The 15,709-nt window shown below is 38.6% G+C and overlaps 1 protein-coding gene across 1 annotated transcript; it reads left to right on the top strand.

Annotated features, from left to right (window-relative positions):
- Positions 1-29: 29 nt before the first annotated feature.
- LRIT3 (leucine rich repeat, Ig-like and transmembrane domains 3) lies at positions 30-14,619 on the top strand. Its single transcript, XM_062636636.1, has 4 exons — positions 30-975; positions 2,217-2,695; positions 10,719-11,024; positions 11,980-14,619. The coding sequence occupies exons 1-4, from the start codon at positions 860-862 to the stop codon at positions 13,080-13,082; spliced, it is 2,004 nt and encodes a 667-aa protein (XP_062492620.1). The 5' UTR covers positions 30-859; the 3' UTR covers positions 13,083-14,619.
- Positions 14,620-15,709: the final 1,090 nt, after the last annotated feature.

The raw sequence follows: 15,709 nt of genomic DNA, 5'->3' as shown, positions 1-15,709 counted from the left end.
TAGTAACAGAAACTATTTAGTAATAGTGCTTGTGACTGCACAGCAAATACTGAAAATGAGACAAACTGTACCCTCAATCTTGACATGTGGGAAGCATATAAAACTGAATAAATATTTATAGTTATTTCTCATAATTTCTAAGTCAATCTCATGGTCATATAGGTCTGTTGTGTAGTTTTCAAAAAATACCTTTGGTGAGGTGATTTATTCAGGATGGAAAAGATGACTGTGTATACATCTATTTATGAATGCTAGTATATGCACTCTTGATGATACTCAGAATTTTAGAATAAATATCTTCTGTTATTGCGTATGCATGAATATGAAGTTTGCCTTTGCATTGTGTAACTTATTCACATGGGTGGGTTGTTTTGTTTTTGTCAAAAAAAGCCTGTTTTTACAGGATTTTTTAATGAACTCTGGAATCTAGCTCTGGCTTCCTATTCATTTGCAATTTTCAGTATTAAAGAAAATGCCATGCAATAGCCTCATGCTGTACTAGATTTCCTCCAGGAACCTTGGAACATTTTATGGACAGTAACTAATGCATTGCCTCTTAGAAGGAGCAAAGAAGCATTTTATTACATGCTAACTTTGCAAGCTATCTATTAAAATAGCCTTGAAACATGCTGGATATGCCTGGAAACAGTGTGTTGTTCTAACAGAATAAAGAATGAACTGGCTTAACTGATCCATTTCAGGATACATTTGAAGGTTAAGCAACTACAGATCTCAGTTAATCTGATGTAATCTGCTGTTACTAAATGGATGTCTGCATTCACATTCGTAGCACACTGCACATGAGTGCCTAGGAATGAAGTTTTAATTTTTTCCATATCAGTTCTGCTGGGGAGAAGTCATGTATCTATTTGTTTATTTCTACCTCCTCATGACCTTTCTTGAAGAACTGCATGGTTTTTGTCCTTCACAATGCACTTGCGTTTACCATGGCAGAAGCGATGGCGCTGGAGCAAGGTATATGTTTTATTCTTTGTCGTACAAGGCAATTTATAAGGAAAAGGGATGAAGAAATTGGAAATAACATTTTCATACGTTGCAAATTTGTTCTAGCATAGTTGAAATAAAGGCATCTTTTATGCCGGTATTGTACAGCTAGAAGCATTCCTGAATAGGAACAGATGGTGATTATGGCTCTGTACTTTTCAAACAGCTACTTTAAATCTTCAGGTCTTGCAGAAGGCAATTTCTTTCTGCTCCATGATTTTCCTACTATTGTAATGTCCTTTCTATTTTCAGAAACTAATTGTCTACTGTAAGGTAATTCTGGTTTAAATAAATACAGTAGTTTCTTCTTTTTTAATCTACAGGAAAATCATATGATTTTTTGGTACTGTAGAGGTTAATTTGAAGTTTGATACTCTGGGTATTGTCATATCAGTTTTGGGAGATACAGTTTCTCATTGCTATTTGTCACAATATACCCAGTATAAAGCTGCATGAGGAGAAAGTAAAATAAAGAAAAAATATAGAAAAAAGGGGGACAACATTAGATGTCGTCTTATTGAGGGGAGGGAAATCTTAAAGCTGATGAGTGCAAACAACTTATTCCACAGAAATGGAAGCAAACTGATTCTTGAAAATGCTGAGAGATCCCATTTCAATAAAATCAGTGGGAGCAGAAAGTTCTTAGCACCTCTAAAAAGCAGGAATTTTTTTTCAGACAACAGAAAGAAGGCTAGAAAGCTCTCCTTTAGAGAAATATGTTAACATTTTCATTTTTCAGTCTGTTCTGAAAGGTAAATATAGACAAATACTTTGAATCTTCATCATGCAGAAAAAAATAGAAATTAGTAATCCAAATTTCTGAATTTTAGTAACACAAATGGCATGCAGTTCCCACTTGAGATACATGCATGCATTATTCCTTATACAATGGCTTCTGTTTTTCAGTTGTCAATAGAACAGATGACAGAGGATGGTGCTTATATGCTTTATAATAAAGCAAATTAAACTTCACATGAAAGTATTTTGTGGGTTTTCTTTTTTGTAATATATTTAGAAACTCCCTATTTTCCTTTTTGATTTTTAAATGCAGAGGACTGCTCTTGAGCTGACATTCTTTATTCTTCTAGTAGTGTTGCAGAAAGTAATAGTATCTGCATTTAAATCTAAAATGCAAATTTCTGGTAAAGAAATGTCAATATCTTTCTCCTTTTTCTCCCCTATTTTTTTTGTGTCTTTCTTCCTGATGCTAGGTCTGTACTCTGTAATGATCCTGACATGTATGAGATCCCCGTAAATGTTCCTGTGGATACTGTAAAACTTCGTATAGAGAAAACTGTCATACGAAGGATTCCAACTGAAGCCTTTTACTACCTAGTAGATCTCAAATACCTGTGGGTAACTTACAACTGCGTGGCAAACATTGATATCAGCAGTTTCTATAACCTGAAACAACTGCATGAGCTACGGCTGGATGGTAATCTGCTCTCGACGTTCCCTTGGGAATCACTGGCAGAGATGCCCAACCTACGGACTCTTGATTTACACAATAATAAAGTAACCAGCATTCCTGCTGATGCTGGCCGGTACCTAAAAAACCTCACCTACCTGGATATATCCAGCAACAAGCTAACCACCCTGCCATCAGACTTGATGGACATTTGGCCCCCCTTCTCAGAATCTGTCCTGTCTAAGAGCAGAGACAGTCTAGTGACCCAGAGAGTCATTTTGGGTATGTTAAACAGCTTGTCTCATTCCTTATTAAAATGTACCTAAATGTTAAGCTGAAAGTGAGAGCAGGTAGGGGACCAGCCTGGGATTTGGGAGAGTGGGTTTTATCTGGGTCAGTCCTCTGGTTTGCTCAGTGATTCTTTATTTGTTTATTTCTTGTTGGTGGAAAACTATAAAATGAAGATAGTGATCTCGATGCATGTTGTTATCTCAAGGTTATAAAATTAAAGTAAAATCTATGAGATTCTGGTCTGCCAGAATACAGGCCTTATGGAGCGCTCGATATCCATAGAAATGTAGAACTTCCAGAAATTGAGTTTTGGATGACATTTCCCTCATCACTGTATGTGGTGGCAACTGCAAGCATATCCATTTGCAACTATTTTTTCCATTGGCTCACAAGCCAAGCAAGTAGCTAGAGTTGATGCTCATATGAAGCATGTCCCGAGACACAGTGCTGCAGACAATGTTGGCAGCTCAAAAGGGGGTGGCTCTGCCGTCCCTGTGATTCCTGTTGACCTTGCATTGCTTTAAATTAAACCCTATATTTTTCCCAAATTTTCATGTTAATATGTGAGAGAGAATAGGAATCTGATCCCTACAACTTCACAGCACTTTTTATAGTGTTGAAGGTACTTTTATAGTATTTAAGGTATGTGTTTAAGAATAGTTTGTCCAGACTCTGATTTTTTTTCATACTTTTATTCCATCTGTCCAGTATACCATCACATCAGTTCTGTTTGTGACTTTGTGCTGTATCTTATTCTAAGTAACCCCATTCTCTTCTGCAGTCTCAGAACATGGCTGGAAAAGTTCTATCAATAGTGTTCTCTTCTGTCACTGTTTGTGCATAAGTGGATGTTTTGATGGTTTTGTAGCGTAGCAGGAGGAAGGGAGGAAAGCCATCTGTGTCTCTCTCTACTGGAGCAGTTTTACACCCACTGGTAAAGATCTGCCCAACATTGTACTGCCCAGTATTTCCAGTCTCTTGATCTAATCCCCACTATTCAGTGTCCAGTTGTTCAACTGCTTTGTTTCACAGCAGAATCTGCAATTTAAAACTCTTATTCAGGGGAGATTGTAGAGAAGTAGCTTCACAGATGCAAGCAGGCTGAATGAGTTTCACACATGAATGGTAACTCTAGGTTTGCGGCATTAATAGGATCTTCATCTATTCAGGATTAAAAGAAAAAGCTGTAAAAGTGTATCCAACTCAGTACTCTTTTTCCCTGCCCCCATACTAAAGGCAGTGAAGTAGGAGCTGACTGTGCTAGATCTAAATTCTCCTGATGATCTCATGTGGGAGTCCCTTGTCTTACAAAGCCCTCACTGCTTAAAAACCAAAACAGCCAACCAACTAAGAAACCCAAAATACCAAAAAGCTTCAAACCCACACAGACTTTTCTCTTTCCCTTCCCCCCTTGACAACCATCTGCAGCCTTTGTTGGTGCAGGTAGTTTGCCAGCGTCCTCTAGTCCTGGCAAACCTTCTTGTGCCAACATTGAGTCCCCTAGAGACTTGAAATGTGATGTTTGGATCATTTTCACTTATGAACTACAGCCGGGTTTGAATACAGACCTCCAGAGGGGTTCAAAGAATGCCTTGCTTCTCTTTTTATAATGGTACGTGCTGAGGTAGGCTCTGTGAAGTTTTTAAAGATTTCGATCTGAGGATGTAGAATGCCAGTTAGTACTTTCATTGTGTTGGGTAAATATACCTTAGGTAAGCTGTGAGTTATTAGCTGAATTTTCTTTCATTGACATCATATAGCCTTCTGATGAATACATTCCAATGAAGACAGGCAGTGCTTGCTGTATAAGAAACTCACTGGTGAATAAGAAAACATCCCCTTCCTCTGGAGATTAAAAAGTGCAGTACTTTTTGTGTCATGGGTTATTTTGACAAGCTGACTTAGTCTCCACTGAGTGTTAGTTTTATTATATTACTGGAGCTTGCAAAGTGGTAGTTATACCACTCCCACTCACTGCCAGGAGCTCATCCTTAGGTTGCTGTTGATGGACCACTACAAAGCAGTTGTTTTTCAGGAATGAATGGCTGACAGAAACTATCAGGCTAGAAAGATGACGTAGGAGTTGAGATGTCTCTGTAATGCTCCAACCATAGGAGATGTCAGAACAGGAGAAAGATGTGTTCTTCTAACACCTCTTCTGTCTCTACCAGGATTGCTGAAGCCCAAGGGAGGAGAAATGTAACCCATAAATATTCTCCTCTGAGGCAAGAGATAAGGATCACAAAGGTATGTGATCAGGTAGGATTTCAAAAAGGCCATCCTGTAGCCTGCTGGAATGCAGATCCAGATAAAATGAACTGTTCTGGTTAGATCAGTGTTGTTCTTAAGGCCTGTGGCCTGACCTTTCCAGAGCTTCTCTGGTAACCTCCTCCAGTGCTTATCTATGAGGACAGTGAGAAAGTTTCTCTTAATATATAACCTCAATCTCCCTTACTGAAAACTAAGCTGATTACCTCTTGTCCTACATAAGATGAACATACAGAAAAACTAATGACCATCTCTTATAGAAGTAACCTTTCATACGTTTTCCTTCCCCATTTGCTGCCTTAACTAATCACACCATTTCTTTTTTTGTTTTGATTTGTTTTTTGTTTTGTGTGGTTTTGTTGTTGGTTTTGCTTGTTGGGTTACCCCTTCCTCCTCTTTTTACCGTAGTTACTGGTTGCCTTTGGACTCCTTTGGGTTTTTAAAAGAAAGGTTTCTTTAAAATGTAATAGCCACAATTGCAGACTTTGATGCTCAAGAGTGTCCTATGTGCTCCAGCTCTTCTCTGTAGGAGCACTCAGCCTAGCCTATGTACCTGCCTGGAATAGTATGCAACCAGAGGTCTGCTAGAAGCTGGAACCCAGAGTAAATAAATGCTGGTTTTGTCTAGTCAGGAAGACAGCAGCCCAATTCAACTTAGTGTAAGCAGTTACTACTTGAGCTGGCTTCTCTCCTAGTTCTGTCAAACCAAGAGCCCGAACTCACGTGTTCGTGCATACATATTTTCTGACACCAGGAAGCAATTTTGTCTTCAGTATCTTGACTGAGCATCAAGAAGGTTGCATGTAAGAGAAAGCTCAGGTTTCCCATGTTTACTTCAAGGGTTCTTGGGGGAGCCATAGACTACTTCTGCCAGGGGACTGGCATGTTAGCATCTCTTTATTCCAATTCATAACTGTACTTAGGGTTTTGGCTTTTTTTATTACCTCTCACTATATGATTTTCCTCTGTGGACACTATCCTAAATGAAAAAGGGTCAGGGAATGATTCCTGGTCCTATGGCCAAATGGCTCACTCTGGCTGTCATCCACAGAATTTAGGGCCAGCTCTCTGTTAAACTGACTGGCTGTTCCACACTGTTCTCTGTGGGTCCTAAGAGATGCTTAAGAGACCCTAAAATGTAACTGTGGAGGTGGGGATGTGTTTTCTTCAGTTCAAGCTGCCAGAAATAATTAAGAATTGTATTGCAACCCATAGAATGTTGTACGCCTGATACTTATGCAGGATAGTTTGGAGGGGCAAAGCCTGATGCACTTACATCATGGGGAAGAATGGGATAGAGAGACCTGTGTTTAGTGTGGTCTCATCCACAGCCTTTCAGGGAGCAATCCCTGAAGTGTGAATTGCCTCAGGAGCCACAGATGACTTTGTCTTGGAAACTGCCCTTTTGAACAGTTCAAAACAAAGCTGTGGAGTGAGATGACAACTAAACTGTGGAAATGATTGAATGACCAGTGTGTGAGCTCATCTGGCCCTCTCTTAGTTACCTCTGGAGCTATAGCCTAATACTTTGATCCAAATCACAGCTAAGTTTGAGCACTGGCTGCTGTACAGAGTGAAATTTCTGGCACGAATGATGGCAGTGGCATTTTCCATATGGAAAATTGTATCTAGTGGGTTGCCGAGAGGAACAGAGGAATCCAGTATTTGATAGAGTGGCAGTTAGATGAGATCTTGCTTCTGCTATATGTAGAGGTGCCAAAAATTTGAATGCTGCAGGTCCATCAGGCTCCCAGCTGTTATGCTGGGCCATTGGGTAGATGCTTCTTTTCCTGAAACTACTCCCTAGCAATTACTGTGTATAGGAAACACTGGGCACAGTGCGGGAAGTGGGCTTTGCTGTTTTGGAACCTTGGATCAAAAATCTTGTAGCTTCAGTTGGAAGAGAGCCTTGTGTAAGTTGTCCCAAGCTGTGGTGAATATTTCCATCATCCCAGTACTTGAATATTTAATATACTGTCATTTTACAGCAAGTGAAAAACAGTATATTATACAAGTTAAGGCCTGAGAATGGTTACTGATTTACAAAGGAAATTTCACTCACATCTATTTTGAATGCTAAAGTCCATATTGACACAGCATGGGGAAACCCTCCTTATTGGGAAGACTGCAAAAATGCGCATGCACAGACTCATGTGTACACATATTTGGCATTGTATGTGCAAACATATGTATAATTGTGTGAGAGTAAGTTTAAAGTATGCTATATCTAGAATATAGAAAGGCTTTTAGAGCAGTTTATGGTCCCTATTGAATGTTAAAATACACTGCATTGGTTACATTGCAATGCATAAGTATTTATCAGTGTGTATTGTGCCTTGGTTAGTACTTAGGTCAACAAGTTACTTTAATATTTCTAGAAAAGAATCCAGGGTTTCTAAAGACTTGCTGTTCCATCAGATGCACATGTCATTGGAGACTTAGCATTATTTTTATTTTCTCTTCTTAGGAAATTATTTTCCAGCAGGAATTCCATCTTATTCCTTTTTTAAAGCTCCCCATCTTTTGCGGTTTCTTTTTTTCTTTTTTTTTTTCCTCCTTTTTCTTTTTACTCCTTTTTTTTCTTTCCCATTTTTTTCAGTCATTTCCTTTATTCTTTAATGTGTTTGTTGTCGCTTTTATCATCTTTTAAACACAAGTTGTTACAGCTCAGAATGCCCTTTGTAGTTTGGAAACTAGGTTTACATTTCTATTTATGTTCTCTTCAATAGCTAACTGAGGTATAATCAAATTCAGTGTTTTTTCCTTGCTCCCAACTCAGTAGTGTTTTCATCTTTCCATTTTGGAAATTCACATGACTTGATGACTTACAGTGGCTGTGCAAGTTTACTAAAGATAGTGTGGATACTGTCAGATATTGGCAAGACACAGACAAATAGAAGGAATGAGCCGTGGAGGCAAGGAAGGAACTCCTACAGTATATATTATATTTATTTTTATGGGTCCTGTTTATTTAGGCAGTTCCACTGGGAAGCATAATGGATGGGGGAGATAAAGTGACTAACTGAAGTAACGCTTTCTTTGCATTAAAGCATGGAATTACAGTCTTCTGTGACTACAGTCCTCCTCTGAAGCTGAAACCAGTCCTTTGGAATGATCTGAGGTGGTCAGACCTGTGTCCTGGACTGAACTAAACACTCATCCAGTCTAAGGACTATGCATCTTTACTTCATCATTGTTTCAATTTTGTCATTTTTTGACAGTTACTGTTAACAACTTTGGGTCTTCTTTAGGACACTGGGAGAATATGAAAGCCATGTACTTATATATGTTAGGAAAAATTTCTTCACTTAAAGGGTTGTCAGGCACCGGAGCAGGCTGCCCAGGGAAGTGGTTGAATTGCTCTTCCTGGGGGTATTTAAAAGATGTGTAGTTGTGGCACATAGGGATGTGGTTTAGTGATGAACTTGGCATTGTCAGGTTTATGGTTGGATTCAATCTTAAAAGTCTTTTCCATCTTAAATGATTCTATTTGAAAGGCCTTTGACTGCTGAGAGTGGTGTTAGAAACAGTAATAAACCCCATCCTTTCTTGTAGTAAATCTTGTACGATGAGGAATCATTGCAGAAGAAATACCTTCAGTAACATTTAATGTAAGGGAGAATCTGCTGCCTGGTATGTGGGAATGGAGCCCTTACTGATGCTGCAAATCTATCCTGATTAATGCTGTGGACCTAGAGCACCTGCCCTGCCTCCTACTTGTAGCACAGCTACTCTGTGCTTCTGTCCTCTGGCTAGCACAGAGATTATGCTGGGAGTTCACTTGCATTTTAGCAGCATTTTGCTATGGATTAACTCTGGTAGTTGAGGGCTGATTTCAAGGGGATCCTGTCTTCCCTCTTACACCTTAGGGGAATTTAATTTTCAAATACTCATATAGTCTCTTTCTTACTGCAGTGAGAAAAATTGACACCTTATAAGTGAGAATGCAAAAAAAAAACCCAAACCCAGGAATATCGTCTCTAACTACAAACTAAAGCTTCCCTGATTTAAAAGATGAGCACAAATAGTTACATACACGTGTTTAATTGGCAGAATTTTTATTTTATATCAACCACAAGCAGCTGATGCCCAGACATATGGAAAACATTTGGATGGTATCTCTTATGCTTGTGAGTATAGGTGTGAAGTTCACAGGGAAAAAAAATATATATATTTTGGAGGGTTCTTTTTGTTTCTTGGTGGGTTTTTTTTTCCTTTCTTCTTTGTTTTTTGCTTTTAAGACAAGCAGTTGCTAATACAGTTTCCTTGATTTCTCCTTCCCTGTTCCATCAGGCAGTAAGTAGCAAATAGATGTAAAATCCCTTCTGTCTGCAAGGGGTGAAATTGGATTGTGATGTCAAAGTTACGGAGTCTCTTCAGGTCAAGTCTTGTTTTAAAGAGCAGGGATTAATTGGGGTTTACCACAGTTTTAACCAATCACTGTCATTGTGCTTAAAATAACCTAATCTTGATCAGGTGACAAAAGGAAGCAGTTGTTAATTATTCGTGTATTCTTTCCTCTACAGGTTTCATCCAGGAAAAAAAAAGCAGAATTTTTTCATTAGTTGTTTCTATAATTCCTAAAAATACACAATAAAAAGGAACAATATTAGCAGGTGCTTCAGTTCTATTTTTCTTTTAACATTAGTTTAATTGATATGACCAGTCTGTTGCATTTATCAGTAATTTCAATAGCATGGAGCTCTTGGGCACTGTCCCTTATTTCAGACTGTAAGTTCTGCTTATTGTTAATACTTGGGAAAAAGAAAAAGGTATGCCCAAATGTATAAGCCAAATGAGAAAATATTTGAACTTGTGAGTGATATGCTATGTTGTGTTTTGCCTGGTGAAGCTGCTGTTGCTCTATGAAGGTCAACACAATGGAGTAATCAATACCAGCTGAGGATTTAAACTGATATGATTCAGAAATGGCTACTCTCTTTCACCATAGTAGGTTCACCAAGGGAGAGAAGCCTCACAATCAAAGACTTTTGAATTAAGAAGCAAACGTTATAGCCTTTAATAGAAGAGATAGTGTTCTTGCATGCCATTATAAAAGCATTGTAGTCATCAGCTTTTTCAAGGTCCTTCCCATTTTCTACTCTTCTGCTATTCTTTTTGAATGCATTTCAGAGGTTGTCCTAAATTGAAGTTGGATTTCTAAGGATATTGGTACAAGTTCAAAGCCAGATAAAAATTTGATTGGCCTAAAGCTTTTTCTCCTTAGCCTTTTTTTTTTTTTTTCAAGGGACAGAGATGTTGGTGTAAAGCTATAACCTCTTAAACCATCATCTTCTCTGCAAGCATTGAAAAAAGAAGATCAAATTATAAGAGCCCAAAGGACTCAGAGCAGAGGAGAGTGATAAGATGCAATAGCCCTGACAAGCTATCATTCCAGAAGGCACAGGCTTAAGACATCTTTTCAATGTGGGTTTTTTTTCCTAGGTAAATATCAAAGCAAAACACAGGTAGTGCCTGTATCTATTATACTTCTGTGAACTTCTGTGAAGGAAAAGTTTAGCTTAATAAACATTCATCCTGTTCTTCCTCACCTCTGCAAAATCTCCCCCACCCATCAGCCAAACAAACAAAAAAACCCAACAAACTAAAACTCAGAATAGGTCCATGGTTCTCCTTGCTTGTACTTGGTGGTAGGCATGCATTATATTGTAATCACAATATTCATATATTGCCTGACAGCATTATTTTTTCTTTCTTCCTTTCCCCTCTTCCCTCCCTGTTTCAGGTTTGCAGGACAACCCATGGTTTTGCGATTGTCGCATTTCAAAGCTAATTGAATTTTCCAAAATTGTGGTCAACTCAGTTGTACTTCTTGATCCATTGGTTTCATGTAGTGGACCTGAGAGCCTGGCGGGAATCCTGTTCCAGAGGGCTGAGCTAGAGCAGTGTCTTAAACCATCTGTAATGACATCAGCTACGAAGATCACTTCCCCACTGGGAAGCAACGTTCTGCTACGCTGTGATGCGACTGGGTACCCAACACCGCAGCTTACTTGGACTAGGTCAGACAATATACCAGTGAACTACACAGGTATAATTCCTCTTTTATAGGATATGGGAAAGCCTGAAATTGAGGGTTGCCTGTGCTTTGAGATCGTTATAATGAGTAACAATGGACCAGATATTGCACCAACCTGGCAATTGTAGCCAGCAACTGCTGTTAGGAAATTCTTTGTTGAGGTTTGGTCTGAACAGGTCCAACAGACTGTTCTGATTCTGGATGTGGTTTGTAATAAGAACAATGTTCATGAAGGGGGGGAATAGGTGAAGCAGGGGAAGGGTAAAGGAAAAGGGAGGCTGGGACAGTTGTGCGTGCTCCAGCACCTCAGTGTCTTTCTTGTAGTGAGGGGCCCAAAACGGAACACATTAGCCTCACCAATGCTGAGTAAAGGGGGACAGTATTTTCTATGTTATTTTCAAATGTTTGCTGTTTATTTGCAACACCCATTTTGAATACTTGATATAATTCTAGCTACTGTCATAGATATTTGTGCAGTAACTTAAATACAAAAATGTTTATTGCTAATGCCAAGCAGTTCACAGTTATCTTAAATCACAAGTCTGAAGAAGGTAATAGCCTGAATTACTGAAATATCTTAAGACAAAGGTCATTTCCAAAAATGTTTTAAATGGCTAGTGTGTTCAGTGTCACTTCAAGTCACTGAGACTTGTATTTCCTAGTCACATAGCAGCTTTAAGATATTTGATTTCTCTTCATGTGGTTTTGTTTTACTCAGTGAAATTGCAAATTCTATTCTAAGTCCTCCACATATTCAGTTCCATTTTGACTGAAGCTGAGCACTTTTTCTGCAATGATATAATATGGCAGGGACTTCCATAGTTTGTGTGTGTGGCTTGTTTTTTTTTTTTAAGTTTAATACATGTGATTCTTCCTGGCAGAGATAAGGGAAGAAGCAGTCTAATAATGTTTCCTTTCTCTTTACCTACCCTTTTTATAATGTTTTACTCTTTGCATTTTTCTATAGTAATTCAAGAAACACCTGGAGAGGGTGTCAGATGGTCCATAATGAGCTTGACAGGGATTTCATACAAGGATGCAGGAGAATACAGATGTAAAGCCAAGAATTTAGCAGGAATGGCAGAAGCTGCTGTCACTGTCACAGTGATTGGTGTAGTTACTACAACTGTGTCACCACAGAAGTATGGAAGGAAACAAGAGGCACAGAGACAGAATACCACTCAGGATGAATCGAAGCAGGAACCTGAGAGGAGAACCACACCTCTTCCCACCACACCAACCACCACAGCACTGGTTAGCACTGAAGTATCAACAAACATCAGGTTTACTGACAAGAAGCAATCCAGGCCCATGTCTGATGGAAAGAAGAATTCAAAGGCAGTGACAAATGGAATCAAAAAGCAGACTGGGGACCCAACCAAGAAAAGTGAGGAGACAAAGCAGACCGGGGAGATAGGCAAGAAAGGCGAGGAGACTTCATTGAATGCAGCAAGTACGGCTGAGCAAAATGTCACCGTAAAGAATCTAAGAGTGATCAGTGAAACTGATGAAAGAGTGACCTTAACTTGGAAAACTGTCAATGCCACAAGCAGCTCTGCAGTGACCGTGTTATACTCAAAGTATGGTGAGAAAGATATGTTGCCTCTGAGCACTGATTCTAGCAAAAACAAAGTCACAATTGATGGTTTGCAGCCTAGTACTCAATATATGGCATGTGTCTCACCCAAAGGAGTGCCACCTACAAAAGAGCAGTGCATTATTTTCTCCACTGATAGGTTAAATGATGAAAGCAGCTCTCAGTTTTCAATTCTGATATTGGCCAGCAGTGCAGCATGTGTGGTTGTTTTACCTGTGATATTTTTCTTACTCTACAAACTTTTAAAACTTCGTATGAAACCAAAAACTGCAAAGGAAGCTGACCTTGCAAGAGAGTCCTATGTGAAATTTGAAACACTCTCTCTGAAACCTCGAACAGTGTGTGCAAGAGAACAGCTCTGGACACGAAGGTACACAGATGAGTCGGAAAGGCTTCTCCTCTGTTCTAGGTCAAGCATGGATTCTCAAATGACTTTCAAAAGTGAAGGCTCTAGGTCTGAGTATCTGTGTTGAACATGGGTGAGGGTGGAGGAGATGGTATGTAAAATAATCCAAAATGATGATACTGCATTTGGAAGCAGGTTGGTGCTAGGTGGTGGTCAGAATCTATTATGTGATGTAGTACAGTCTCCTTGATGGGTAGGGTGGTGGGTAGGAAGGAGAATAGAAGAAAAATGTTGCCTGATTATTTATTTTTTTTTTACATTTGTGACTTTGGATGTGAAGGAATGATGTTCTTCAAAAGAAAAATACAGCATGAAATGGTTGCGCGGTTGAAGATCATCTATTTTTTTGTTTTCATTAAAACACCATTCTGTTTTCTCTTCTCTTGTTTTACTGTATGATGTGCTAGTTGCCTGTATCAAACATTAATCACAACCTTCATAAAAACGAAGGAGCTTCTTTAGTATTCTGAAGCTCAGGCAAGATATCATTATGAGTAACTCTGGGGGCTGTAGTAGATATTAAGAATGTTAATTTACATCAAATATCTTATTGCAAAATCTCAGCCTTAGAATTTACTTGGATGCATATGTGTGTATACCTCATTTTCAGAAATCTCTCTACAGGAAATCGTTAATCACTAGTGTAAGATTAAATTCTGCCTGCTGGAATGCTGGAGAGCTTTTCTTGTAAAATACAGGTTGGCAAGAGAAAAACATTTTGTCAAAAACCCTCTGACATAAACTTACGGCAGAAAATGAACACACTGAAAAATCTCCATCTACATGATGGTGCTCAGCAGTCAGGATTAATAGACTGAGCTTTTGAGACCATGGGAGCTGTAGTAAGGGAGCAGGTGAGATGTTTAAAAGCACAAAATTAGCTCACCTACATATGATTTTAGAATTAAGCTTGGTATTCCTTTCTGTGTTACAAGTATGTGTGGTTAAAAGGTACTCTTTCTTCTTTTTCTAAGAATAATTTTAATTGCAGTAAAAAATGTTTTCTGATTTCTGGGTGGAAAAGTTTTGATTTGGCAGTTTTTGTTGGAATTTGGGATTTTTTGGGAAAGCAGATTTTTCTTGTGTTAAAACCAAGGTTCATCTGACAAGCAGGTTATGATAAACTAAAGTTCTAGCTGGATCTGAAGTGTGGCAATATTTGCCTTCTCTTTTCCATATAGATATTGTAGGCAGTAGCCACTAGTTGCTGCTGAAGGTGTTTCCAATTAAAAACACTGTGCTTGTCCTTAATGAGAGGAATTGTTTTAACATATATTTTTTAATTTGTGGAGAATATTTGATTTCGGGTTTCAAAGCTTTGCAGGAAACTTGAATCTGGAGTTCAAAAGTGCCATCACCTGACTTGTAGGTGGTACATCAATACATAGGAATGAAGTGGTACAAACCTCACTTATGACAGCTCACTTGCAAATATGAATAAAACCTTTTGGTTTGACTAATCCTTGCGGGGAATCGGCACGTCCTAACATTAGAAATTACTCTCTATGACCACATGTGCTATCAGTATATCAAAGAAAAAGTGTATTATAAAGGGCATGTTCTTTCCAGTAAACATGCGATACATTATTTTTTCCACAGCTCTTGAGACATGCATCTGTACCTCATGTCAAATCAGCAAATCTGCTGGGAATTTCAAAAGGATTTGGTGCAAAGGCCAAATCACACAATAAATATATGTGCCCTGCATCACCCAGGATCGGTTTAATTAAAAAGCTGAAGAACTACTTTTGGTAAAGAGATGAAAATTTTTACACTGTATCTTGTTAATATTAGTGATAGAATCATTATGAGATAGATTTTGTCACCCGTAGTCCGTTTGTATAATATTTTCTGAAATGCAATACTGAATCAATGATCACTATGAACAGTGATGGCTATAATATATGCTTGCCTGGTAGCAGAGTTTGGGAGGATTTAACAAATGTTTATGCATCGCCTTTCATACGTTTTGCACTTTGTTAGCTCAAGTCATCCAGCATTTCACAAAAAATGTTAGACCTCCTCTTTTTATACGTTACCCATAATAAGTGTGTCAAAACTGTATGGTGAATGAAATAAGTGAGTAGTATGAGCTGAATTACAAATAGACCTCATTTTCACTTGAAGCTTTAGTGAGCCTCAGCACTTGCACAGTTAACCACAATCCTGGCTTCAATGTGCACTCACTAAGCCAAACTTTAGGCATCCATGCATCCATTTTAGTCCTTGTCAGTGCTCACAGTGGACTTCCTGTTCTTTGCACTATCATCAGATTCTCATACTTTTCTCAGGTGGGGGATTAAGAAAGAAAACTCTTGTGTGTATACCATAAAAATGTCTGTAGTAACAAAACTGTTCAGAGCTGGGCTATATCTAAGAAGGTGAACTAAGGACATTTTAAACTCATTACCTTTTCAAAGAAGTAATTAAAACAGAAGCTGTTTCGATGTGAAAATAAAGGATTGTTTTTATACGTGACAGTGTGTCTGCCTGACCCTTTCATATTTATAGCTTTAGACAGTGTGATGAGTGTAGCTGTGGGGACTAAAGGAAATCTGAGAAGAAATGAGGGAAAATGCAAAAAGAAGGCCGAGAAACAATGGAAGAGTAATATCTTAGAGAATGCTGGGACTGTGTTCCACAAAGGCTTTTGCTTGTAATTCTGTTATGTACATGGCAAGGGTCCTGGAATGT

This window comes from Pezoporus occidentalis, unplaced genomic scaffold (assembly GCF_034315485.1).
Source record: "Pezoporus occidentalis ecotype Australia unplaced genomic scaffold, CSIRO_AGI_Poc_V1 ctg49, whole genome shotgun sequence".
Classification (NCBI taxonomy): Eukaryota; Metazoa; Chordata; class Aves; order Psittaciformes; family Psittacidae; genus Pezoporus; species Pezoporus occidentalis.
The sequence above is the reverse complement of the archived record's forward strand: the minus strand, read 5'-3'. Positions and strand labels throughout refer to the sequence as shown.

What these genes read in the sequence shown, in the direction of transcription:
- LRIT3 (XM_062636636.1), top strand. Translation starts at nt 860, where the DNA reads ATGTATCTATTTGTTTATTTCTACCTCCTCATGACCTTTCTTGAAGAA. An exon ending in AGCGATGGCGCTGGAGCAAG is followed by an intron (nt 976 to 2,216) that starts GTATATGTTTTA and finishes TCCTGATGCTAG; the next exon opens with GTCTGTACTCTGTAATGATC. An exon ending in TATACCAGTGAACTACACAG is followed by an intron (nt 11,025 to 11,979) that starts GTATAATTCCTC and finishes ATTTTTCTATAG; the next exon opens with TAATTCAAGAAACACCTGGA.